The following is a 25636-nucleotide window of genomic DNA, read 5'->3' as shown; positions in this document are numbered from 1 at the left end:
GCTCAGGTGATTAGGTAATACAGTCTTCGGTGGTCTGGTAAGTAATCAGTTCAGTTCTGGAATTTGGATTGAGTAGAGTTGGAGAGAGAGACTTAGAGTGTTGGTTTATCTGCCGATCCTCCACGTCGTTCTCCTTGCTTCCGAAACTTATTTAAAAGTCACCAACTTGTGTTACCACAGAAAAGGAGATGCCGTCTTCTGTGGTGGAGTTATCAACCCCAGACCAGGGTTAAACACACCGATATTTCCCCACAGGTCACCCCTTTGTCCACACTGTGAGCAAAAACCCCGCCCTTGTCGTGGGCACACAAAGCTAACCAGTGTCCTCCTTGCCTCAGGGGTCGTGTGCCTCCTGTGGTGTGTCTTGTGTGTCTCTGGTGTGTGTCTAATTAAAACGACAACTGACCTTGTATATGTCTCCTAGTGCTGAACATGAGCTGTCCATCACATAGTTCCGCCTTTCAGTTTCCAAGGCAACTCACAGACTCTCTGTCTCCCTGCTGCTGAATTAGCACACAAGCTGTTCGCTCCCCCTCACTCTCTTTTAAAGGTACAGTCCACTTCAGAATAATCCTTCAGATCTCGTCACAATCTAAACATAGCTACAATGTCGGTGAAATATTCTCATATTCTTAAGAAAGTTTTGTTTTTAGCATCTCAGCTAACAGCGAAAATTGCAAAATCTTGCAAAATTTCACGGACGTACATGTATGTGTAAGTCACGTGAGCCCTTTCCCGCTCCCATTTTACCGCAGATCTGCCTTGTTTCCGAGGCTCCGCCCCCAGCTCTGATGACATAAATTACAGTCCTGACTTTCCTTCAGTTCTGTGTTGAAGCGGGTCGGCGGCGGCGGCGGATCGTCTGTAGGATCCGGATTAGGAGACGACCATCACCCCCAGAGTCGGGAATCCGGGGGAGGGTTCACTGTCCGGGCGTGAAAACAAGTTCTCATCGGTGAGTACTGAGGCTGGTCCCCAGTGTGGACGTCTGATGTAAGGTAATGCACCCAGTTAACTTCCCCGATCTGGCGGCCTCTCTGCGCTTGCTGGACAGAACCTGCCGGGGTCGGTCTGTGTTGTGGGACCTTCACAACATACCGACTGAGATGAGCCGCCGCTCGGCCCCTCTTGCCCTGGTCCTGGGAGCGTGATGGGGTGGTGATACCGAGGCTGCACTCATCCATTGTGGTTTATCCCGGGAACTTTACCTTCGTCACCCGGCCCCACATCGGGTCCAAACTTCACCTGGATCGATAGCCGGTGTCTACAATGGAACAGCTTCTGCACTGCTGAAGATCTGCAGAACTGGAACTGCCAGCAGATTTATTGCACCTCGAAGGGGTTAAAACAACAACTGGTACTTTAGTTTGACCATTACAAAATGGCAGAGGGTTCAGTACTCATTGTGATCATAAGGAAACTCAGAGCATGTGATGTTGAGAATGTAACTTCCTTTTTCGTTTAGTTCTGGTGGGCCTCTTCCTCAGTCACCAGGGAAACAGCCCACGACAGCTTCAAGGAGTGTTGAAAATTTTTATCACACTGCACAGCCCTTTAGCAGAAATTCAGTGGCCACAGGATCCAGTGTGGATTCGACGCTGTTTTGAGCATTTACTGTATGGAATATATAATGTCTGTGCTGAAATGAACTGATGACTAATGAATGTGGGGATTGTATTTATGCAAATTATTTTTAGAATGTCACAAACATCTTGTCATTGGTCACTATTTGTGAATCAAAAAAAAAAGAGAAAAATCTCTGTGCTGTGTTTCCAGGGCTAAGTTTACCATTTAATATTGAAATATATTGTTCCTGTTACACTACGGGAAAAGTGGCGGCTAACTGATTTGGTGTAGATTCCACTCAACAACAACATAATCCATAACATGCCCAGAGACATGAAGAAATGTATCCGGGGCCATTTTGTAAATCACGGACCGAAAGTCAACTCGATCCCCTTCCAGACAATGGTCCTTCAGGTTACAGTTCTGTCATGGGTTGGTGTAGGAGTGTTTTTTTTTCTTTTTTTGAAGTGGGCATAGCTGAGGCACTGCAGGACATTAGCGGCAGAAAAGAGCTCTGGGAGCGCTGGGCCATTCGTTATCATCCTGGGATGAGGAGTCCAGGAACATGGAATTTCCAGTGTTTGGTGTTCGCCCGATCTTGTTGCTTCTACAGACGGCACTGGACATTCCTCCTTCAGCGATGAAGCAGACGCTTCGGACAGATAGGCACGGGTTGCGAGGAATTCTGATTACGTGTGAGACAGGGGAAAGATGTGTGATCATCCTAGGGGGTGGGTTGGGACCCTGTGAGGGTTGGTCCTGGGACATCACACAGGTTTTGATACATATATAATAGAGCCGTTGTTCAATCTGCCCAGGACTATGAGGTGATGCGTTAGTATTAATGCTCTGTGCTCAGATGTTTGGTTCTGGAGTTCCTTTGGAAGCAAAGAAGAGAATAATTTGACATTCTTACCCTCACAGTGAGAGGCTGTGAGTTAATAGGCTGTACCGTGTTTGCAGCAGCAAGCATGACGGGGGTTTTGTGTTCAATCCGTGTTTGGAAAGTCCCTCTCTCTGTCCCCTGCCTGTCAGTTAGTGGGAGTCAAATAGAAACTCCAGAAGGAGAAGTACCAGCATTACAGCGGCGTACAGCGAATTACCGAGGCAGGAGAGGGGTATTGGTCAGAATCACTCGCGGGGATGGCAACAGAGCAGCAACTTGTGGGAAGTTGGAGGATTGGTGAGGTTGTAAAAACAAACAAAAGGCAACAAAAGTTGTTAAAAAAGCAGAGGTCGTATAGCAAAGTAATCGAACCGACGACATTAAAGAGGTTCCTAAACGTTTCTTCAGATACATAAAGTGAAAAACAGAGACACGACTGGATATCGGAACGCTGCAAACTGGGGATGTAGTAAATGGGGACAAGGAATGGCGGACGAACTGAAGAGGTATTTTGCACTGATCTTCATCGAGGAAGTCACTAGCAGTATATTGGAAGCTCAGGGGGCATCAAGTGTGTGAAGTTACTAAAACCAGAGAGAGGTTTCTTGGGAAACTGAAAGGTCTGACATTAGATATGTCACCTGGACTTGATGGCGGGTACCCCAGAATGTGGTCTCAGGGTACTTGGGAACCCGTCAGAAAATAGGCCGTAGTCTTGTCTGACAAATCAGATGGAGTTCTTTGAAGAAATAAAAAGCAGGATAGACAAAGGGGAATTGGTTGATGCTGTGTATTTGGATTTTCAGAAGGTCTTTGTTTGTTTCAACACTTAAGGTTGCTTAACAAGCTACGAGATCATGGTATTACAAGAACGGTTCAAATATTGATAAAGCAGTGGTTGATTGGAAAGTGTCAGAATAAAATGAAGCTTTTCTGGATTGGTCCCAGTGACAGTGATTTTCCACAGGAGTCTGTGTTGGGACCGATTCTTATACGTCATATGCTAATGATTTGGACGATGGAATTGATGGCTTTGTTGTAAAGTTTGCAGACAGAATGAAGATAGGTAGAGGGGCAAGCGGTTTTCAGGAATTAGAAAGTCTACAGAAGGACTTACACAGTTAGGAAACTGGACAAGGAAATGGAATACGGTGTCGAGAAGTGTATGGCAGATGAAATGAAAGGGTTAGTTATTTTCTAAATACAAAATAAAGCTGAGGTGCAAAGGGATTTCGGGGTCGTTGTGCAAGATTCCCTGAAGGTTAATTTGCAGGTTGAGTCTGTGGTGAGGAAGGGAAATGCGATGTCAGCATTCATCTCAAGAGGACTAGAATATAAAGCAACGATGTAATGTTGAATCTGTATAAAGCACTGCTGAGGCAGCACTTGGAGTATTTTGAGCAGGTCTGGGCCTCTTAACTTCAAAAGGAATGTGGTGAAACTGCAACAGGTTCGAAGAGAGTTCGCAAAAGCGATTCGAAGATTGAATGGCTTGTCATGTGAATCGCGTTTGATGGCTCTGGGCCAGTACTCACTGGAATTCAGAAGAAACAGCGGTGGCTTTATTGAAACCTATCGAATGGTGAAAAGCTTTGATAGAGTTGATGTGGAGACGATGGTTCCTCTGGTGGGATACTCTACGAGCAGATAACCCTACTTCAGAATAGAGGGGCCTGCTATTAGAACAGCGAGCAGGGATTTATTTTACCAGAGAATGTTGAATCTGTGGAAGTTTTTTTTTTGCCTCAAGCAGCTATGTAGGTCAAATTTTTATATATATTTAAGACTGAGGTTGATTGGCTCTTGACTGGTGAGGGCATGGAAGGATTTGATAAGATGGCAGGAGATTGGGAATGTCAGGAAAACTGGATCAGCCATGATGAATGTGCGGAGCAGACTCGATGGGCCAAATGGCCTAATTCTGCTCCTATATCGTATGGTCGAATGGAGATAGGACATAACTTAGAGCATGGAATAGTACATCACGGGAACACGCTCTTTGGAATCAAACCTGGAATAATTTTCCTGAACCGCCTTTTAACCCTCTCCATTTCAATCATCCTTTCTCATGTTCGGGGCCCAAACCTAAGCACAATACTCTCAGTGTTGCCTTATCAGATCTCTATGCATTCTCAACAGTACATCCTTCTTGTTATATTATAGTTCTCTTGAAATGAATTCAAACATCGCATTTGCCTTCTTCACCACCGACTCAACCTGCAGGGAAATCTGCACAAGCACTTCCAAGTCTCTCAGCAATTTAGTAGCTTTTTCTTATTTTCGAAATTTTGACCCAACCTGTCCATGATCTCCACACAATTAAAATGGGAAATCTGTTTGTTTTTATCATGTACCGAGGTGCAATGGAAATCTTGTTTTGCATACCATCCATACAGGTCAATAGAGCACAACAGAACATTGAGGAGATAATGGGTAAGTGGAGCTAAACAGTGTAACAAAGCATCATTGTTTCAGAGAAACCAAAGCGCACTTTGGCATACGGTGCAAGTTCATAGCAAGTTACATTGTGAGGTTAAGGTGCAACTTATCTAGCTGGGGTGTATTCAGTTTGCTTATAGCAGCAGAATGGAAGCCGCCCTTGAGTCTGGTGATTTGTGTTGTCCACTGAGTGTTTAATCTTTGTCCCTAGTGGAAAGCAAGAATGACCAGGAATGTGCGGTTATTCTGCCTGCTTTATTGATACAACAGGAAGTTAATACACAGCTCATGGTGGGCAGTCTGGTTTTCTCAATGTCTACGGCTCTCTACAGTTCCTGGTAGTCATGAGTAAAGTAGTAGCAGTATGAATGCGTAAAGTATCCTGTTGGGATACTTTCTATGGTAAGTTGATGTAATTTAGTGAAGGGCAATGGTTATATGTCAAATTTCCTATTGTTAATTCTATCTCTGTCATTTAAGAATCTTTTCCATGCAATAGTAGGTGTTGTAAATTCATCGTCTGTGTATTGCTGGAGGACCACTTGTGATTGAGCTTGATCCCTTCCTCCACCTGTTTCATTCAGTTTATTCCATGCCGATTTTGTTCAACCTCTGTCCAGCCTGTATCCCACCACCACAATGATATATATCAACCATCTTGTTCAACCTCTGTCCAGTCTGTATCCCACCACCTCAATGATATATATCAACCATCTTATTTAACCTCTGTCCGGTCTGTATCCCATCTCCTCAATGATATATATCAACCATCTTGTTCAACCTCAGTCCAGTCTGTATCCCGCCACCTCAATGATATATATAGAACGTTTTGTTTCATCTCTATCCAGTCTGTATCCCACCACCTCAATGATATGCATCGAACATCCTGTTCCACCTCTGTCTAGTGTGTATCCCAACACCACAATGATGTATATCAAACCTCTTTAACAAACTTTCACCAATCATTATTCCCACCGACTCAATGATATATGGAAACAATCTTTTCCCATCTCCACCTATCCTATATACCACCAATCTTCCAATCTTTCATTTGTTTGTGGCACATTTTTGCACCTCTCATCGCAATGAGTCATCCAGGACTCCGTTGTTGTTAGCTAGAACAACCAGCGTTTTAATGGAATACAACACCAAACAAGGTAAATCAGACATTACAATATTTGTTTCACAGTTAAAAACATACTGCTGTGGTAATCTTTGTGATAATGAAATTCACAACACATGATGTGAAGCTTGTTATTTCACGTTTCGTTTAATTCGGTTCCTTGTCTTTTGACTGTGCCTTGCATTTGGAGCTTGTTAAAGCAGTTAACTGTGGTGTCATTTTCAGTGAATTGTGCATCTGTATTCCATTGCAGTTTCTTTTGTCAGACCATTGGCATTCACTATATCAGTTATAGAACATAGAATATAGAATAGAACAGCACAATTCAACCCTTCGGCCCACAATGTTGTTCAGACCCTTAAAACCTCCCTCCCATATAATCCCCACCATAAATTCTTCCTTACACCTGTCCAGTTTTATCTTAAATTTCACTAGTGTATCAGCCTCCACCACTGACTCAATACAGTGCATTCCACGCACCAACCACTCTCTGAGTAAAAAATATTCCTCTAATACCCCCCTTGAAATTCTCACCCCTTTCGTTAAAGCCATGTCCTCTTGAACTGAGCAGTGGTCCCCGGGGAAGAGGTGCTGGCTGCCCAGTCTATCTATTCTATGTCACCCATCATCCTCCTTCTCTCCAAAGAGTAAAGCCCCGGTTCCCTTAATCTCTGATGATTATGCATACTCTCTAAACCAGGCAGCATCTTGCTGAATCTCCTCTGTACCCTTTCCAATGCTTCCACATCCTACCTATAATGAGGCGACCAGAACCGGACACAGTACTCCAAGTGTGGCCTAACCAGAGCTTTATACAGCTGCATCATTAACTCCCGACTCTTAAACTCTATCCCTCGACTTATGAAGGCTAAGCTTTCTTAACTACTCTATCTAACTGTGAGGCAACATTCACGGATCTGTGGCCAATGTACCCGCAGATCACTTTGCTCCTTCACACTACCAAGTATCCTGCCATTTACTTTGTACTCTGCCTTGTGGTTTATCCTGCCAAGGTGTACCACCTCACAGTTCTCCGGGTTGAACTCCATCTGCCACTTCTCAGCTCACTTCTGCATCCTATCAATGTCTCACTGCAATCTTTGACAATCCTCCACACTATCCACAAAACGACCAAACTTTTTGTCTGCTGAAAACGTGGAAACCCACCCATCTACCCCTACATCGATGCCGTTAATAAAAACATATTCCGCAATGGACCGCTCTGATCCTTGCTTCCTAAACCTCATGTATGCTTCCTTCTTCCACCTGACTAGATTATCCACCTCACTTCATCCTACCATTCTTTATTTTCCTCACCGAGACAAATTTATCCATAACATCCTGCAAGAGATACTCAAACATTGACCACATGCCCATAGTACAATTCGCTGCAAAAAGAAACATCATCACAATTCGCAAACGCAGGTTCCAGCCTTATAGCCTCACAATTTGCCCTTCCCCAATTAAAAAGTTTCCTGTCCTCTCTGATTCTATCCTTTTCCATTATAATGCTAAAAGTCAGGGAGCGGTGATCACTGCCCCCGGACGCAAACCGACTGTGAAATCTGTGGCCTGATCCGGTTCGTTACCTAATACTAGATCTAGTATGGCATTCCCCCAGTCGGCCTGTCAACATACTGTGACAGGAATCCGTCCTGGACATACTTAGCAAACGCTGCCTCGTCTAAACCCTTGGAACTAATCTGGCGCCAGTCAATATTAGGGAAGTTAAAGTCACCCATGATAACAACCATATTACTTTTGCACCTTTCCAAAATCTGCCTCCAAATCTGCTCCTACCAGGGGGCCTACACAATATTCCCAATAGATTAACTGCTCCCTTCCTGTTCCAGACTCCCACCCATACTGATTCAAAAGGATCCTGCTACAGTACCTACCCTTCCTGTAGCTGTAATAGTATCCCTGAACAGTAATGCCACCCCACCTCCCCTTCACCACCCCCCCTTATCCCTTTTAAAGCACTGAACTCTAGAAATATTTACAATCCATTCCTGTCCTGGTTCCAGCCAAGTTTCTGTAATGGCCACTACATCATAATTCCATGTATATATCCAAGCTCTCAGTTCATCACCTTTGTTCCTGATGCTTCTTGCATTGAAGTACACGCACTTTAGCCCTTCTACTTCACCTTACTACCTTTACACTCTTTATTCTGCTTCTCTATCCTCAAAGCCTCTCTATAAGTTAGATCTGGTTTTACTCCATGCACTTCTTTCACTGCTCTATCTTTCTCTATTTGAGAGCCAGACCTCTTCCCCTGTCTATTCAGTTTGGCACCTGAGAACATTTCTATCACATACAAACCTTTGATTTCAGTCCACACAAGCAGTCCTCGCATGACCCTTATCCTCCCGCACCTCACCACCAGCTCTAACTCTCTGCTTCCTGTCCCTCTGCAAATCAAGTTTAAACCCCACGGAGAAGCATTAGCTAACCTACCCGCAAGGATGTTAGTTTCCCTCAAGTTCATGTGCACCCGTCCCGTCGGAACAGGTCAAACTTCCCTGGAACAAAGCCCTATTTCCCAGAAACATGTAGCCCTCCCACCTGCACCATCTCCTTAGCCACGTACTTAGCTGCACTATCTTCCTATTTCTAACTTCACTAGCACGTGACACGGGGAGAAATCCTGAGATTGCATCCCTGGAGATTCTGTCCTTCAACTTTGCACCTAACTCTTTAACCTCTTTGCAGGACCTCCTCCTTCTTCCTATCCACATCATAGGTCCCTACATGAATCACGACATCTGGCTGCACACCCTCCCTTCTGAGCATACCGAGAACTCGATTCGAGATAGCGCAGACCCCGGCACCCGGGATTGCAACAGACCATCCGAGAATCTCAATCTCTCCAACAAAACCTCTTCTTTGTCCCCCTACCTATCAAATCCCCTATCACTACTGCTCTCCTCTTTTCCTTCCGTCCGTTCTGAGCAGGGTGTCCATTCACGGCGCCAGAGACGCGACCACTACAACTTGTCCCCGGTAGGTCGTCCCCACCAACAGTATCCAAAACGGTATTCTTATTGTTGATGGGAATGGCCACAGGACTGCTCTGCTCTTTCTGTCTATTCCCCTTCCCTCTCCTGACAGTCAGCCAGCTACCGACCTCCTGACTCTTAGGGGTAACTATATCCCTGAAACTCTATTTCTGCCTCTGCCTCCCGAATGATCCGACGTTCATCCAGCCCCAGCTCCAGTTCCCTAATTCGGTTTGTCAGGAGTTGCAGCTGGATGCACCTTTTGCAGGTGTAGTCATCAGGGTCAATCGTGCTCGCCCTGACTTCCCACAGAAAGCAAACGGAGCACTCCAATGCCCTAACTGCTTCCTCCATTACTTACTCCGAAGTTAATTAAATTAATTAAAGAAACTTAGCTGGCCTTACCTCAGTGGGAGCAAACTCGTCCTCAGCCTCTGCTCGCCGAAACCTCTAGAGCCAAAGCCTCAAAGCTCCACTCCTACCCTGAGCCACTCACACCACTGGCCACTCCTCTTCAGTTACCTGTCCTTTTATTTGTCCCTGCCAATTATCTCACGAGCCCTTCGCTCCTCCTCTTCCTTCTGCAACGGCCACACTTCCTTCAGAACCGAAGGGTGCATTGCATCACCCTCAGACTATTCAGACTATTAAGCTTCCTGAGCACTTGCTCAGTCGTAATTTTCACTGCACATAATCCGCTTCCCTGGCATTCTTAAATGTTGGGTGTACTGCAGATGTCTTCCACTTGGCCTCTGATTACAATATCTCCGGCGTCATTTTCTATTATTCCTACATCTACCCTCAACTCTCTTTTACGCTTTAAATACTGAAAAAAAAACTTTTAGTAGCTTCTTTGATATTAGTGGCCAGGTTCCTTTCGTAATTCATCTCTTCTTTCCCAATGACCTTCTTAGTTTTCTTAGGCATGTTTTTAAAAGCTTCCCAATACTCTAAGCTTCGACTTCCTTCAATGGCCTTGGGTTTTGCTTTTACATTGGCTCTGTCTTCACTTCTCAGCCACGTCAGTGTCCTCCTTCCATTTGAAATTATCTTCCTATTTGTAATATAGCTGTCTTGCACTCCCCTCATTTTTCGCAGAATCTCCAGCCATTGCTGCTTCGCTGTCCTTCCTGCTAGTGTCCCTTTCCCGTCAACCTTGGCCGGTTCCCCGCTCATCCCATTATAATTTGCCTCATTCCACTGAAATAACGATACATTGGAATTTAATTTCTCCTTCTTAAATTTCAAAGTGAACTCGATTATATTGAGATCACTGTTCCCTGAGGGTCCCCTAGCCTTAAGCTCTCTTACCACCTCCGTATCATTGCACAACACCCAATGCAACACAGCCGATGCCCCAGTGGGCACAACAAGAAACTGTTCTAAAAAGCCATCCCTTAAACATTCTAAAAATTCTCTTTCTTGTACTAGCCTGGTATTCCCAATCCACTTTCATGTTAAAATCTCCAACGATTATCATAAAGGTGCCCTTCTGACACGCTTTTTCTATCCCTTACTATTTTTCTGTTCATTACTGCTGCTGTTTCGAGGCCAGTATAAAATTGTCATGAGGATCCTTTCACACTCGTCATTTCTTAAATCAACTCATACAGACTGTACACCTTCCGATCCTATGTTATCCCTTTCACATGATTTAATATTATTTCTTATACACAGGGTCACACCACTTCCCTCTGCCTCCTAAAGTATCTTTCCGATACACCGTATATCTTTGGAGCGATTGTCTCCTGAGACTGTCTGGGTGGAATTTAGGAAGAGAAAAGGGTCAATACCTCTACTGGGTGTTTTTTATAGACACCCAATAGTAACAAGGACATCGAGTAGCAGACAGGAAGACAGATTCTGGAAAGGTGTAATAATAACAGGGTCATCGAGTTGCGAGATATTAATTTCCCTGATATTGATTGGCAGCTCCCTAGAGCAAGGGGTTTAGATGGGTTGGAGTTTGTTAGGTGTGTTCAGGAAGGTTTCTTGATACAATATGTACAAACGTAGATAAGCTTACAGGAAAAGAGGCTATTCTTGATCTGATATTGGGAAATAAACCTGGTCGGGTGTCAGATCTCTCAGTGGGAGAGCATTTTGGAGGTCACAATTCTATCTCTTTTACCATAACATTAGAGAGGGATAGGAACAGGCAAGTTAGGGAAACCTTTAATTGGAGTAAGGGGAACTATGAGCCTATCAGGCTGGAACTTGTAAGCATAAATTGGAACAGATGTTCTCAGGGAAATGGACGGCCGAAATGTGGAAAATGTTCAGGAAGAAGGTACAGGAGCCTCAAACCCCACACCAGCAGGTTCCCCTGGCAGTTATTACACCCCGCAGCCATCAGGAAGAAGGTACAGGAGCCTTAGGAGATCTGCATAGATACTTTCCAATTAGACAGGGAAAGGATGGTAGGGTGCAGGGACTGTGGTGTACAAAGTCTGTTGAAAATTTAGTCAAGAAGCAAAGAAATGTGGCTGGAACCGGAGGAGATTGCAGAGGTACTGAATGAATACATCCCTTCAGTATTTACTTCAGAAAATGATCTTGACAATTGTAGGGATGACTGAAAAGCTTGAGCATATGGATATTAAGAAAGAGGATGTGCTGGAGCATTTGGAAAGCATCAAGCTGGGTAAGTCGCCGGGACCGGACGAGATTTACCCCAGGCTACTGTAGGAGGCGAGGAAAGAGATTGTTGAGCCTTTGGCGATGATTTTTGCATCATCAATGGGAAGAGAGATTCCGGATGATGGGAGGGTTGCGGATATTTTTCTCTTATTCAGGAAATGCAGTAGAGATAGCCCAGGAAATTGTAGGCTAGTGAGTTTTACTTCAGTGGTTGTTAAGTTGACGGAGAAGATCTTGAGAGGCAGGATTTATGAACATTTGGAGAGGTATAATATGATTAGGAATAGTAAACATTACGTTGTCAAAAGCAGTTCGTGCCTTATGAGACTCACTGAATTTTTGACGATGTGACTAAACACATGAAGATAGAGCAGTAGATGCAGTGTATATAGATTTCAGCAAGGCATTTGATAAGGTCACGCATACAAGCCTTATTAAGAAAGTAAGGTGGCATGGGATCCAAGGGGACATTGCTTTGTGGATCCAACTGGCTTGCCCACAGAAGGCAAAGAGTGGTTGTATATGGGTCATATTCTGCATGGAGGTCGGTGACCAGTGGTGGGTTTCAGGAATCTGTTCTAGAACCACTGTTCTTCTTAATTTTTATAAATGACCTGAATAAGAAAGCGGCGGGATGGGTTAGTAAATTTGCTGAAGACACGGTTGGGGATGTTGTGGATGGTGTGGCGTGCTCTCAGAGGTTACAGCGTGATATCGATGAGATGCAAAACTGGGCTGAAAGGTGGCAGATGAAGTTCAAACCAGATAGGTTTGAGGTGGTTCAGTTTGGTAGTCAAACATGATGGCAGAATATAGAATTAACGGTAAGGCTCTTGGCAGTGCGGAGGATAAGAGGGATCTAGGTGTCCGAGTACATGGGATACTTAAAGCTGCCACACAGCTGCTCGAATCTTGACTCTGTGGTTAAGAAGGCATATGGTGCATTGGCCTTCATCAACCGTGGGACTGAGTTTAGGAGCAGAGAGGTAATGTTTCAACAATAGAGGACCCTGGTCAGACCACATTTGGAGTAGTGTGCTTAATTCTGGTCGCATCAGTACAGGAAGGATGTGAAAACCAGAATGGGTGCAAAGAAGACTTAAAAGGATGTTGCCTGGATTGGGGAGTATGCCTTATGAGAATAAGTTGTGTGAACTCGGCCTTTTCTCTTTGGAGCGACGGAGGATGAGAGGGGACCTGATAGAGGTGTATACGATAATGAGAGGCATTGATCGTGTGGGTAGTCAGATCACAGGGTGGGTAGTCGGAAACGGGGGGGGGGGGGGGTTCGCAGGGTTGAAATGGATAACACCAGAGGGCACAGTTTTAAGTTGCTGGGAAGTAGGTACAGAGAAGATGCCAGTGGTAATATTTTTACTCAATGTGGTGAGTGCATGGAATGGGCTGCCGGAGACGGTGGTGGAGGCGGATACTTTAGGGACTTTGAAGGGTCTATGGATAGGTACATGAGCTTAAGAAAATAGAAGGCTATTTTCTCTAGGTAATTTATAAAAGAAGTACAAGTTCGTCACGGCATTGTGGGCGAAGGGCATGTAGTGTGTTGTAGATTTTCTATGTTCTATGTACACCACTCGCTGTGAGATGTGGGGACGATGTCTGAGGTTTCCGGAGAGTAAACACAAAGTACACTGCAGATGCTGTGGTCCAATCAACACGTACAACAAGCTGGAGGAACTCAGCAGGTCATCGCAGAGCAAGGATAACAGAGGGACAGTGGGAGGAAGGGATGCTGTGAGCATCGACTGTACGGGATGTATTACACCAGGTCAGGAATGGACTCAGAACTAACAAAACAGTGGGATGGGGTGGCATTTACACAGCTTGGGGTGTTGTTGACATTTTGCAATCAGTCTGCGCAATGAAATGATGAAGAAAAATCTACAGTTTTAGGAAATTTAAAACAAGAAGGAGAAAATATAGGAAACGCTCCGCAGATCGCCAGATTCCGCATTCCACTCTCTGAGTGAAGCAGTGTCCCTCAGATTCCCCTTAAATAGTTCAATTTTCACCCTTAACCCACGCAACCAACCTAAGGGACGAACGCCAACATGCCTTCTCCCTATTTATACCATTATAGTTTGCATACATCTAGCAGGGGTTCCCAACGGACCCCACGGATAATGTTAGGAATCCATGGTATAAAGAAGTTCGTTAACCCCTGTAACTCAGTTCCTTAAATACCAGCAACATGTTTGCCAAGGATGTATATTGTATTTATTTCTCTGACATTAAATGTACCTTTGAAACCTTTGTCTGCCAGGGCTCCTGCGGTCTCTACGCTAGCCTGCCGCAAGGTCCGAGGGACACCTTGTCAGGCATTGGGTGTTCATCCATCCTCATTCATGTCAACACAGCAAGCACCTGTTGTGCAATTTGTGTGCAATCCATGGCCCGACTCCCAGGTAAATATAGACACAGCGAAGTTATTAAAAATCTCCCCATCTCTTTCGGTTCCATTGGTAGATGAGAACGCTGATCCTCAGGAGGAATGTTGTGACAGTTATTGGGGCGGTGAGAAAACGACAAGTTTTCTCAATGGATTATCCTGCCGCCAAACTGTCTGTTATCCATGGAGATGTGCACAATACAGTTGTTGCTTACAAAGTTCATGAGTGATTCTGGAATGAAAGGGTTGGTGTAGGAGTGCCTTTTAGTGTCTCCGGGCCTGTGCTCACTGGAAGGGCGGTGACTCTGGGGACAGCAACCTCAATGCAATCCTGCGGTCTGAGTAGATTGGATGAGGACAAGATGCGTCCAACAGAAGGAGAGTCTAGGATCTGAGGTCACCATCTGAACCCATTCAATTGTATCTGTGGACCTCCCCTTCCATCATTCTGTCTGTAGCAGGATCTGAATTGCACCTGGATCAATGCCGCGGGTTGATCGTAATTATACGTTACTTGCAGACACAAGAATATGACGGAATATTTAACTACTTAATGGGAACAAGAGTGAAATTCATGATTATCATCACAATGTATTGTGTGATGTCTTTTGTAAATAGCCCATAGTGGACACTGAGAGCCGACAGTCCACATCCAACAACCTGTTTTGATTTTGTACCAGCTTCTGCACTACTGGAAGTTCAGAGATGGAACGACCAGCAGATGTACTGGAGGCACCTCGGGACAGGGTTAAAACAGCCACTGAAATTTTAGCTTCCCCATTGCAAAATGGCTGAGAGCTCAGTATTCATCTTTGTCATAATGAAACTCACAGCATGTGAGGTTGAGTTCCTTATTTCATATTTTCAATTGGTTCTGCTGAGCCACTTCCTCCATCAGCAGGGTAACAGCCCACCAGAGCTGTTACCTGACCATTTCCTGACCGGTTTCCTGACCATTGAAAGCATCATCAGGTTCCAGTTCTGTTAGGGATGAGGGGGTGTTAACTTTAGAACTGGGAATAGCCAAGACACTGCAGCACCTGACCGACAAGAAAGAGTCCTGGGAGTGTTGGTGCTTGGGCTATAATCCTGGAATGGGGCTCCAGGATTATGGGAATGGCAGTGTTAGGGTTTGGCTCTGGCCCAGGTTTGTGCTTCTGCAGATGAGGCTGTATGTTGCTCCTTCTGCAGTAAAGCAGGTTTCCGGTCGGGTTGTTGGATAGAGGTTGCAGAACATGAGTTATGATGAAAGGTTGAACAAACTCTGTGCTGTAGGGGAATTAATTTAAATTGGGTGTTCTACACAAGTCCATTCCCCAGGAAACTTGCATCATTTCAATGTAAAATTTGGGTTGTTTCTGTAGAGTGGAGCAGGCTGAGGCTTCGTCAAGCACCTCAGCTCGGTCCGTCACAACAGACAGGATCTCCCGATTGCCGCCCACTTCAACTCTGCTTCATATTCCCATTCGGATATGTCCATACATGGCCTCCTCTACTGCCATGATGAGGCCAAACTCGGGTTGGAGGAGCAACACCTCAAATACCGTCTCGGTACTCTCCAGCCCCTTGGTATGAACATCGGATTCACCTCTCTCATGATTCTGCCTCCTTCTACCTATAACCATATAACAATTACAGCACAGAAACAGGCCATCTCGGCCCTCCTAGTCCGTGCCGAACTCTTAATCTCACCTAGTCCCACCTACCCGCACTCAGCCCATAACCCTCCACTCCTTTCCTGTCCATATACCTATCCAATTTTACCTTAAATGACACAACTGAACTGGCCTCTACTACTTCTACAGGAAAATCATTCCACACAGCTATCACTCTCTGAGTAAAGAAATACCCCCTCGGGTTTCCCTTAAACTTCTGCCCCCTAACTCTCAAATCATGTCCTCTCGTTAGAATCCCCCCTACTCTCACTGGAAACAGCCTATTCACGTCAACTCTATCCATCCCTCTCAAAATTTTAAATACCTCGATCAAATCCCCCCTCAGCCTTCTACGCTCCAATGAATAGAGACCTAACTTGTTCAACCTTTCTCTGTAACTTAAGTGCTGAAACCCAGGTAACATCCTAGTAAATCGTCTCTGCACTCTCTCTAATTTATTGATATCTTTCCTATAATTCGGTGACCAGAACCGCACACAATATTCTAAATTTGGCCTTACCAATGCCTTGTACAATTTTAACATTACATCCCAACTTCTGTACTCAATGCTTTGATTTATAAAGGCCAGCGTTCCAAAAGCCTTCTTCACCACCCTATCTACATGAGACTCCACCTTCAGGGAACTATGCACTGTTATTCCTAGATCTCTATGTTCCTCTGCATTCCACAATGCCCTACCATTTACCCTGTATGTTCTATTTGGATTATTCCTGCCAAAATGTAGAACCTCACACTTCTCAGCATTAAACTCCATCTGCCAACGTTCAGCCCATTCTTCTAACCGGCATAAATCTCCCTGCAAGCATTGAAAACCCACCTCATTACCCACAAAACCTCCTACCTTAGTATCATCGGCATACTTACTAATCCAATTTACCACCCCATCATCCAGATCATTTATGTATATTACAAACAACACTGGGCCCAAACCAGATCCCTGAGGCACCCCGCTAGTCACCGGCCTCCATCCCGATAAACAATTATCCACCACTACTCTCTGGCATCTCCCATCTAGCCACTGTTGAATCCATTTTATTACTCCAGCATTAATACCTAACGACTGAACCTTCTTAACTAACCTTCCATGTGGAACTTTGTCAAAGGCTTTGCTGAAGCCCATATAGACTATATCCACTGCCTTACCCTCGTCAACATTCCTCGTAACTTCTTCAAAAAATTCAATAAGGTTTGTCAAACATGACCTTCCATGCACAAATCCATGCTGGCTACTCCTAATCAGATCCTGTCTATCCAGATAATTATTAATACTATCTCTAAGAATACTTTCCATTAATTTACCCACCACTGATGTCAAACTGACAGGTCTATAACTGCTAGGCTTACTTCTAGAACCCTTTTTAAACAATGGAACCACATGAGCAAGACGCCAATCCTCCGGCACAATCCTCGTTTCTAATGACATCTTAAAGATCTCCGTCAGAGCTCCTGCTATCTCTACACAACCATCCCTCAAGATCCTGGGGAATATCCTGTCAGGACCCGGAGATTTATCCACTTTTAAATTTCTTAAAAGCGCCAGTACTTCCACCTCTTTAAATGTCATAGGTTCCATAACTTCCTTACTTGTTTCCCACACCTTATACAATTCAATATCCTTCTCCTTAGTGAATACCGAAGAGAAGAAATCATTCAAAATCTCTCCCATCTCCCTCGGCTCCACACATAGCTGACCACTCTGATTCTCTAACGGGCCAATTTTATCCCTCACTATCCTCTTGCTTTTAATATAACTGTAGAAACCTTTCGGATTTACTGTCACCTTATTTGCCAAACCAACCTCGTATCTTCTTTTAGCTTTTCTAATCTTTCTTAAGATTCCTTTTACATTTTTTATATTCCTCGAGCAATTCCTTTACTCCATGCTGCCTATATCTATTGTAGACATCCCTCTTTTTCCGAACCAAATTTCTAATATCCCTTGAAATCCATGGTGCTTTCAAACCTTTAACCTTTCCTTTCAACCTAACAGGAACATAAAGATTCTGTACCCTCATAGTTTCACCCTTAAATGACCTCCATTTCTCTATTACATCCTTCCCATAAAACCACTTGACCCAATCCACTCTCTCTAAATCCCTTCGCATCTCCTCAAAGTTAGCCTTTCTCCAATCAAAAATCTCAACTCTAAGTCCTGTCCTGACCTTCTCCATAATTATATTGAAGCTAATGCTATTGTGATCACTGGACCCGAAGTGCTCCCCAACACATACATCTGTCAGCTGACGTATCGCATTTCCTAACAGGAGATCCAACACTGCCCCATCTCTAGTCGGTACTTCTATGTATTGTTGCAAAAAACTACCCTGCACGCATTTCACAAACTCTAAACCATCCAGCCCTTTTACAGAATGAGTTTCCCAGTCTACGTGTGGAAAATTAAAATCTCCCACAATCACCACCTTGTGTTTACTACAAATATCTGCTATCTCCTTACACATTTGCTCTTCCAACTCATGCTCCCCATTAGGTGGCCTATAATACACTCCTATCAGTGTTACTACACCTTTCCCATTCCTCAATTCCACCCAAATAGTCTCCCGAGAGGAGCTCTCTAATCTATCCTTCCAAAGCACCGCCATAAGATTTTCTCGGACAAGCAATGCAACACCTCCTCCTCTGGCCCCTCCTACTCTATCATACCTGAAGCAACTAAATCCAGGAATATTTAGTTGCCAATCACACCCTTCCTGCAACCATGTTTCACTAATAGCTACAACATCATAATTCCAGGTATCAATCCACGCTTTAAGCTCATCCACCTTTCTTACAATGCTCCGAGCATTAAAATAGATACATTTAAGATACTCTCCACCTCCTCCTCTCTTTTCATCCCTAACAATGCATTCAAATTTATTATCCTTTTCTTTCTTCTCCCCTACATCTTCGGGCTGAGCGCATCCCTTCTCCATCACCTGCCTTTCCTCCCTCACACACTGTGTACTTACTTGCTCTACTGGTGAACTAATCTCATCTCCCATGGTTTCGTCAAATTGATTCGCGCCCCTCCCCACATCTTACTAGTTTAAAGTCTGCCCTGTAGCCCTAGCAAACCTCCACGCTAGGATATTGGTCCCCCCAGGATTCAAGTGTAACCCGTACTTCTTGAACAGGTCACGCCTGCCCAAGAAGAGGTCCCAATGATCCAGAAACTTGAATCCCTGCCCCCTGCATCAATCCCACAGCCACATACCGTCTGGGTACTCTCCAGCCCCTTGGTATGAACATCGGATTCACCTCTCTCATGATTCTGCCTCCTTCTACTACCCACAGTAGTAGTAAAGGGTACCCATATCCTTTGTATTCCTTCTTCACTTGTCCTGCCTATCCCCTCCCCCAGCCCTTGATCTTTCCTCTGATTGGTTTTTCACTTGCACCTTCCCCCTCCCCCCACCTTCTTTATAGGGCCCCTGCCCCCTCATTCCTCCGTCCTGACGAAGGGTCTCGGCCCGAAACGTTGACTGCTCATTTCACCGGATGCTGCCTGACCTGCTGAATTTCTCCAGCCTGTTTGTACGTGTTGATTTGACCACAGCATCTGCAGTGTATTTGTCTTTAAATACTCAATAACATGTTGACCGGAGTTTAGGAGATAATAATGATCATAAAATCCTTCCGGAGAAAATGTAGTGGTTCTGGACAAGATGTCACAATGTTATGTGTGACATTGCATTGTTCAGGATGTCAGAGTGATTCTATATAGACTCAAATCATATGTTGTCATAGATGCCCATGCAAGGGGAAATCAAAATGAAAGAAACGGTGAGAATCAGGAGTGACTGAGAAATCTGTATAATCCAGTGACGAGAGGAATAGAAACCTCATCGTCAGCAGAAATGTTTCAGCCCACACTGCTGGAACACTTGTCCATTGCGCACCACAGCGCCACCAGTGGTAGGAGGACCAAAGCAGCGGGTGCTGTCTGCTCAGCCTGCTTTGCCTTTACGTTGACACATCACTCCCGGTCCAGGACACAAGATTGGTTCCTAAAAGGGAATTGCCTGCAATGCAGAGAGTAGATACCCTGGAGAATCCTGGCCCAGAGTACAATGCATGGAGAGATCGGAAATGGACATTGTGTGACTGTGGGTGGATTGGTTCAGGTGGATCCGGCCATGACAAAGCTTCAGTGGATTGGCCCAAGATGTTTGGAAGAGTTTGTCTCCGTTTAGAAACAAAACCGAGTTTTTCAGTTAATGTTTGACCCTCCCGTCATTTTTTTTTGTTACCGAGCAGCACAAACTGATCACAGCTGTCCTCAAAATGGGTCCAGGTTCAAGCAGAGGAAGAACTCCAGTGGCGTCAACATCGGGAAAGGACACGGGTATTTTGGCGAATTATTTTAATTACTAAACACACTGCTGATTTTCTGTCTGGGTTTAATTCAACATTGGCAATTCACAAAATATTCGTGAAAACTGAGCAGAGAGATGAGAGAGATCGTTAACATCACTGGGGAAACACAGTCACACGTGCAAGGAGTACAGTTACCATCTGCTCCTGCTCCTCGGACAGATTGTGATGCACACTAAAATGGCGAGTTACTCCGGAAGACAAGATATTCTCCGGATGATGACAGTTTTGGGCAACACAAAGACACAAAATATTGGCTGAACTCAGCAGGTCAGGCAGCATCCATGGAGAGGAATAAACGTATGATGTTTTGGATCAGAACCACGGGGAACAGAAAGTAATGTAACAGTATCTAGAATTTCTGTTACCTCATTTCCAGACCGATGAAGGACCTTGGCCTGAAACGTTGATTGTTTATTCTCCTCCATAGACGCTGCCTGACCTGTTGAGTACCTCCAACATCTTGTGAGATATTCCAGAGATTTGCTGAGGAAGGGGATTACCAGGCAGGCAGACAGTAGCGCAGAGCGAAGCGGTGGTGATGGGCAGTACCAGGAGTGTGATGGTTACTATATTCCCAGGAATTGGCAGAGTCTTTTGCAAACAGAGAGGTATATTCCCGGCCACACGAAAGAGCAGCCTTCAACAGACCATTGAACTTTACCAGCTAAGGTAACAATTCCCTGAATCAACCACCCCACCCCACAGTCTACAGAGGAGTTACACTCTTCCCATTGGTGCAAAGCGATGTCAGTCACTGTTTACACCCAATAACAGAGATGGACCAGCCAAGAGGCCATTACCCTCGCTGAGGACATCTCATACTCCCGCCACTAACAAATATGTCAAAGCGGAACAAATCCCAAAGTAAATGCCCCAATTTTGAATTATTTCAATATCCCTCCGAGGGAAGCTGGGGGTGTTTAAGAAGCTTCTCCTTCGGTCGGTGTCTGATGAATCGCTGAGAGGTATGAGGAGACCACTCGGCCCACTGGATTGCTGCCATCTCCCTGGGGGGGAGGAAACCCAGCAGGAGGAGGAGGGATGGTGAATTAACTGAGAGGATAAATATGGTGTGAGGGGTTGAGTAGGATGGAGTCTGAGAGGTTGTTTGCCCCGGTGGGGGCTCAAGGAGCAGGATGGGGGAAGGAGCCCATTGACAGTGGGAAAAAGAAATGAGGGGCTCGTCTATGGAAACGTCTGAGCCCACAGTGGTGGCAAGCAGAGATATTCACCTCTTCGGTGGGCAAACAGTGGGAGTCTGTATGCTCATTTTGTTAGTGACACAGAGTTGTATAATTTGTGTTCCGTGTGTTATCTGAATGTACTTGCCTGTGATGCTGCCACAAGTCAGTGTTTCTCTGTACCTGTATCTTCCCGTACTTGTGCACTTGGCAATAAATTCAACAGGACCTGAGAAATCTCAGTGAGATTTGATTAGTGATTATCATCTAGGCAGCTCGGTCGGTAAAATGTAAAGAAGATATAACATAGAAATCTAAAGCACATTACAGGCCATTCATCCCGCAATACTGTGTCAATCGTGTAACCTACTCTAGAGATTGACTACAATTTCCTTGCAGCATAGACCTTTATTTTTATAAGCACCGTGTACCTGTCTAAGAGTCTTTTATAAGACCGAATTTTATCCACCACTACCACCGTCACTTGCAGTGCATTCCACACACCCATCCCTCTCTGTGTGAAAAACTTACCCCTGACATCCCCCTGGTACCTACATCCAAACAGCTTAATATTATGCTCCCTCTTGTTAGCTATTTCAACCCTGGAGGAAAAAGCCTCTGGCTAACGACACAAGCAAAGTTTCTCATCTTAAACACCTCTGTCAGGTCACCTCTCATCCTCCATCGCTTCAAGGAGAAAAGGCCAAGTTTCCTCAACCTATTCTCATCAGGCATGCTCCCCAATCCAGACAACATCCTTGTCAATCTCCTTTGCGCTCTCTCGATAGCATCCATATTGTTTCCTGTAGTGAGGTGACCAGAATTGAACACAGTACACGGAAGCAGAGTCTGATCAAGGTCTTAGAACAGATCCCAGTGGAGCACTGTTAGTCACAATCATCCATGGAGAATACGAACCATCTACAACCTACCTTCACCTTCTGTGGGCAAGCCAATTCCGGATTCTCAAAGCAATGTCTCCTTGGATCCCGTACCTCGTTATTTTCTGAATGAGCTTTCCATGGGGAACCTTAGCTAACCTCTTACTGAAATCCATATACTGTACTTCCACTGCTCTCCCTTCATCAGTGTGTTTTGTTACATCCTCAAAGAATTCAGTCAGGTTCATAAGCATGACCTGCCCTTGCAAAGCGACAATGTCTCTGCAAATGTTCATAAACTATGCCTCTCAGGATCTTGTCCAAAACTTGTCCACAATTGAAGTAAGACTAACTGGTCTGTAATTTCCAGAATTATCTCTACTCCATTTCTTGAAGAAGAGAGCATCATTTGCAACCTTCCAATCCTCCGGTACTTCTCCCCACCTAATTGTTGATGCAACGATCATCGTCAGAGTCTTAGCAATCTCCTCCCTCTATTCCTACAGTAGCATGGAGTATATCTCGTTCAGTCCCGGTGACTTATCTAACTGAATACCTCGCAAAAGATCCAGCACATGCTCTTTCTTATAGTTCATACACTCATGTGTTTCAGTCCGCTGTAAGTCATCCCCACAATTGCCAAGGTCCTTTTCACTGGTGAAAACTGAAGCAAAATACTCAGTATCTCAGAATATTTCAATGACCGGCAGGTTGAGAAACATTTGTTGAGAACGTAGTGGTGAAATTTAACCAAGCTAATTTGCCATTGCTGGCGACCCCCCGTGGATTTGTTGTACTTGCATGATGCTCCCTCAACTCCAATAATGATTGTTACAAAAGTCGGTGATATGTATTCCATCCTTTATTAGCAATCAGTAAACATACAATCTTGAAGTGATAAAACCCAAACATAAATTCATCGTATTTGAGTTAATAGTAACAAAATATATGACATCGGTCAGTCCCCAGTGTGTACTGCATGGAAAAAGCAAACTATGTAACTCACTCCCTTTGCATTTATCACACCCCCACTGATGCGACTCGTTACCATAAAAAAGCATCATAAATACACAACGCAGAATACAATGCTGATAGAGAACAGACTCATGGCTCCTGTACACAGGCTCAGCTCTGATACAGGGTCCTCCACATGAAATATTAACATACTCTCGTCTTGTTGAATAATTCCATCATTCTGTTTTAATTATATTGACAATTTATCTGAACTGACTGTTTTGAATGTATGGCATGTCGACATTGTGTTTAACAAGGTGTCATATAACTAACTATCTGATAATAGCCAGGTGATATGCTCAAAGAAATCTTAACCAAGTTTTGGTGCTAATAGTAGTTTTAAAGTCCTGCCGGAAAAACTATAGTGGTTCAGGACAAGATGTCATTGTGCTATGTGTGTGATTGCATTGTTCAGGTTGTCAGAGTGTTTCTGTATAGACACAAATCATATATTGCCATAGGTGTCAATGCCAGGCGATGTTAACCTGAAAGGAGACGGTGAGAATCAGGTGTGGCTGAGAAATCTGTATAATCCAGTGACGAGAGGAATATAAATCTCATTGTCAGCAGAAATGGTTCACCCCACACTGCTGGAACAGTTGTCCATTACTCACCACAGCGCCACCAGCGGTAGGAGGACCAAAGTATTGGGCGCTGTCTGCTCAATCTGCCTTGCCATTCCAGAGACTCATCATTTCCGGTCCAGGACACAAGATTGGTTCCTAAAAGGGAATTGCCTGCAATACAGCGAGTAGATACCCTGGAGAATCCTGGCCCAGTGTACAATCCATGTAGAGCGGAAATGGACATTGTGTGACTGTGGGTGGATGGGTGCAGGTGGATCCAGACATGACACGTGTTCAGTGGATCGGCCCAAGATGTTTGGAAGTGTTCACCTCAGTTTAAAAACAAAACAGTATTCTGCTTTAAACCCAATTAATGTTTGACCCTCCTGTTATTTTTTTTTTGTTACAGAGCAGCAAAAACTGAAAACTCTTGTCCACAAAATGGATCAAGGTTCAAGCAGTGGAGGAGTTCCAGTGGCGTCAGGATCGGGAAAGGACACGGGTATGTTGGCGAAGTATTTTAATTTATAAATACTCTGCGGATCCTCCGTCTGGGTTTAATTAAATAATGGCAATTCTCAAAATATTTGTGAAAACTGACCAGAGTGATCAGAGAGAGAGTTAACATCTCTGGGGAAATACAGTCACACTTGGAAGGAGGACAGTTACCGTCTGCTCCTGCTCCTCTAACAGATTGTGATGCACATTAAAATAGCGAGTTACACCAGGAGACAAGACATTCTGCAGATGCTGAAAGTTTTGGCAATAAAAAGACACACAAAATATTGGCAGAATTCAGCAGGTCAGGCAGCATCCATGGACAGGAATAAGCAGTCAACATTTCAGATCAGGACCACGGGGAACAGAAAGTAATGTGACAATATCTAGAATTTCTGTCCCCTCATTTCCAGTCCGATGAAGGGCCTTGGCCTGAAACGTTGATCGTTATTCTCCTCCAGAGATGTTGCCTGATCTGCTGAGTACCTCCAGTATTTGGTGAGAAATCCCAGAGATTTGCTGAGGAAGGGGTTGACCAGGCAGGCAGACAGTAACCCAGAGCAAAGCGGTGCTGATGGGCAGTACCAGGAGAGTGATGGTGATGGGTTACTATTTTCTCAGGAATAAGCAGAGTCCTTTCCAAAACAGAGGTATATTCCCGGGGATACAAAAGAGCAGCCTTCAACGGATGGAGGTATACCCCCTGTTACACCACCCGGCGCCGCCCATCCCCAGTCCAAGCCCAATACCTCTCCCCCCCCCCACCATATATATACATTTCGGACTGTGTTTGGTGATCTTTAGGCTCCAGAGGGAAAGTGTGGGTCAATAATTTCTTTAATTTTCCCCATTTTCCTTCACAGTTCCGAGCACAGCAATCACCGAGCTCCTGGCAAGCTGGAATGACTTCCAGCTGCTGCAGTTAACAGACTTCTACCGGGACAGGCTGGAGCAGGCGATGGAAGGAGGGGTGAACGGAGTGAGCCTGGCGTTAACGGCCGAGAATCAGTTCAGCGGAGAGGAACATCGGGTGAGTGGGAGGGAGAATGGGTTTGAATTTTCACACATCACAGGACTTATGGGTGTCGGAACTCTCACTCATCAGATAATAGAGCATAAAAACAAATCAGAAATAAATATATATAATTCTTAAAACTGTGACTCTGAAGGAATGATTGTAAGAGGTGTAAAATTCCAGTGGTAGCTTAATGCTCATAGCGAGGGGAGCAGGGAACAATTGTTTGAGGTTGCAATAAAGGAGATTATGGAAATCTGGTAGGAATTTTCATTTTGAAAAGACCGTGCAGCGTGACGGCAGGATGTCAGTGAGAACCGGGGCATTATTACTGGATGCCACAGGAGCTCGAGTGTGTTCTGTTCTGG

At 44.7% G+C, this 25636-nt stretch overlaps 1 protein-coding gene across 1 annotated transcript in view; it reads left to right on the top strand.

Annotated features, from left to right (window-relative positions):
* The first annotated feature begins 744 nt into the window (after positions 1 to 744).
* Positions 745 to 25636, top strand: part of LOC132390006 (NACHT, LRR and PYD domains-containing protein 3-like) — a 33203-nt gene continuing 8311 nt past the window's right edge. The window contains exons 1-3 of the mRNA XM_059962585.1: positions 745 to 955; positions 24165 to 24257; positions 25117 to 25283. Coding sequence (XP_059818568.1) covers positions 24197 to 24257; positions 25117 to 25283 — 228 coding nt within the window. The 5' untranslated portion in view covers positions 745 to 955; positions 24165 to 24196. The remainder of the gene's footprint in view (positions 956 to 24164; positions 24258 to 25116; positions 25284 to 25636) is intronic.

Source organism: Hypanus sabinus, unplaced genomic scaffold (assembly GCF_030144855.1).
Source record: "Hypanus sabinus isolate sHypSab1 unplaced genomic scaffold, sHypSab1.hap1 scaffold_736, whole genome shotgun sequence".
Lineage (NCBI taxonomy): Eukaryota > Metazoa > Chordata > Chondrichthyes > Myliobatiformes > Dasyatidae > Hypanus > Hypanus sabinus.
Note: the sequence above shows the minus strand (reverse complement) of the source record. Positions and strands in the feature narration are given on the sequence as shown.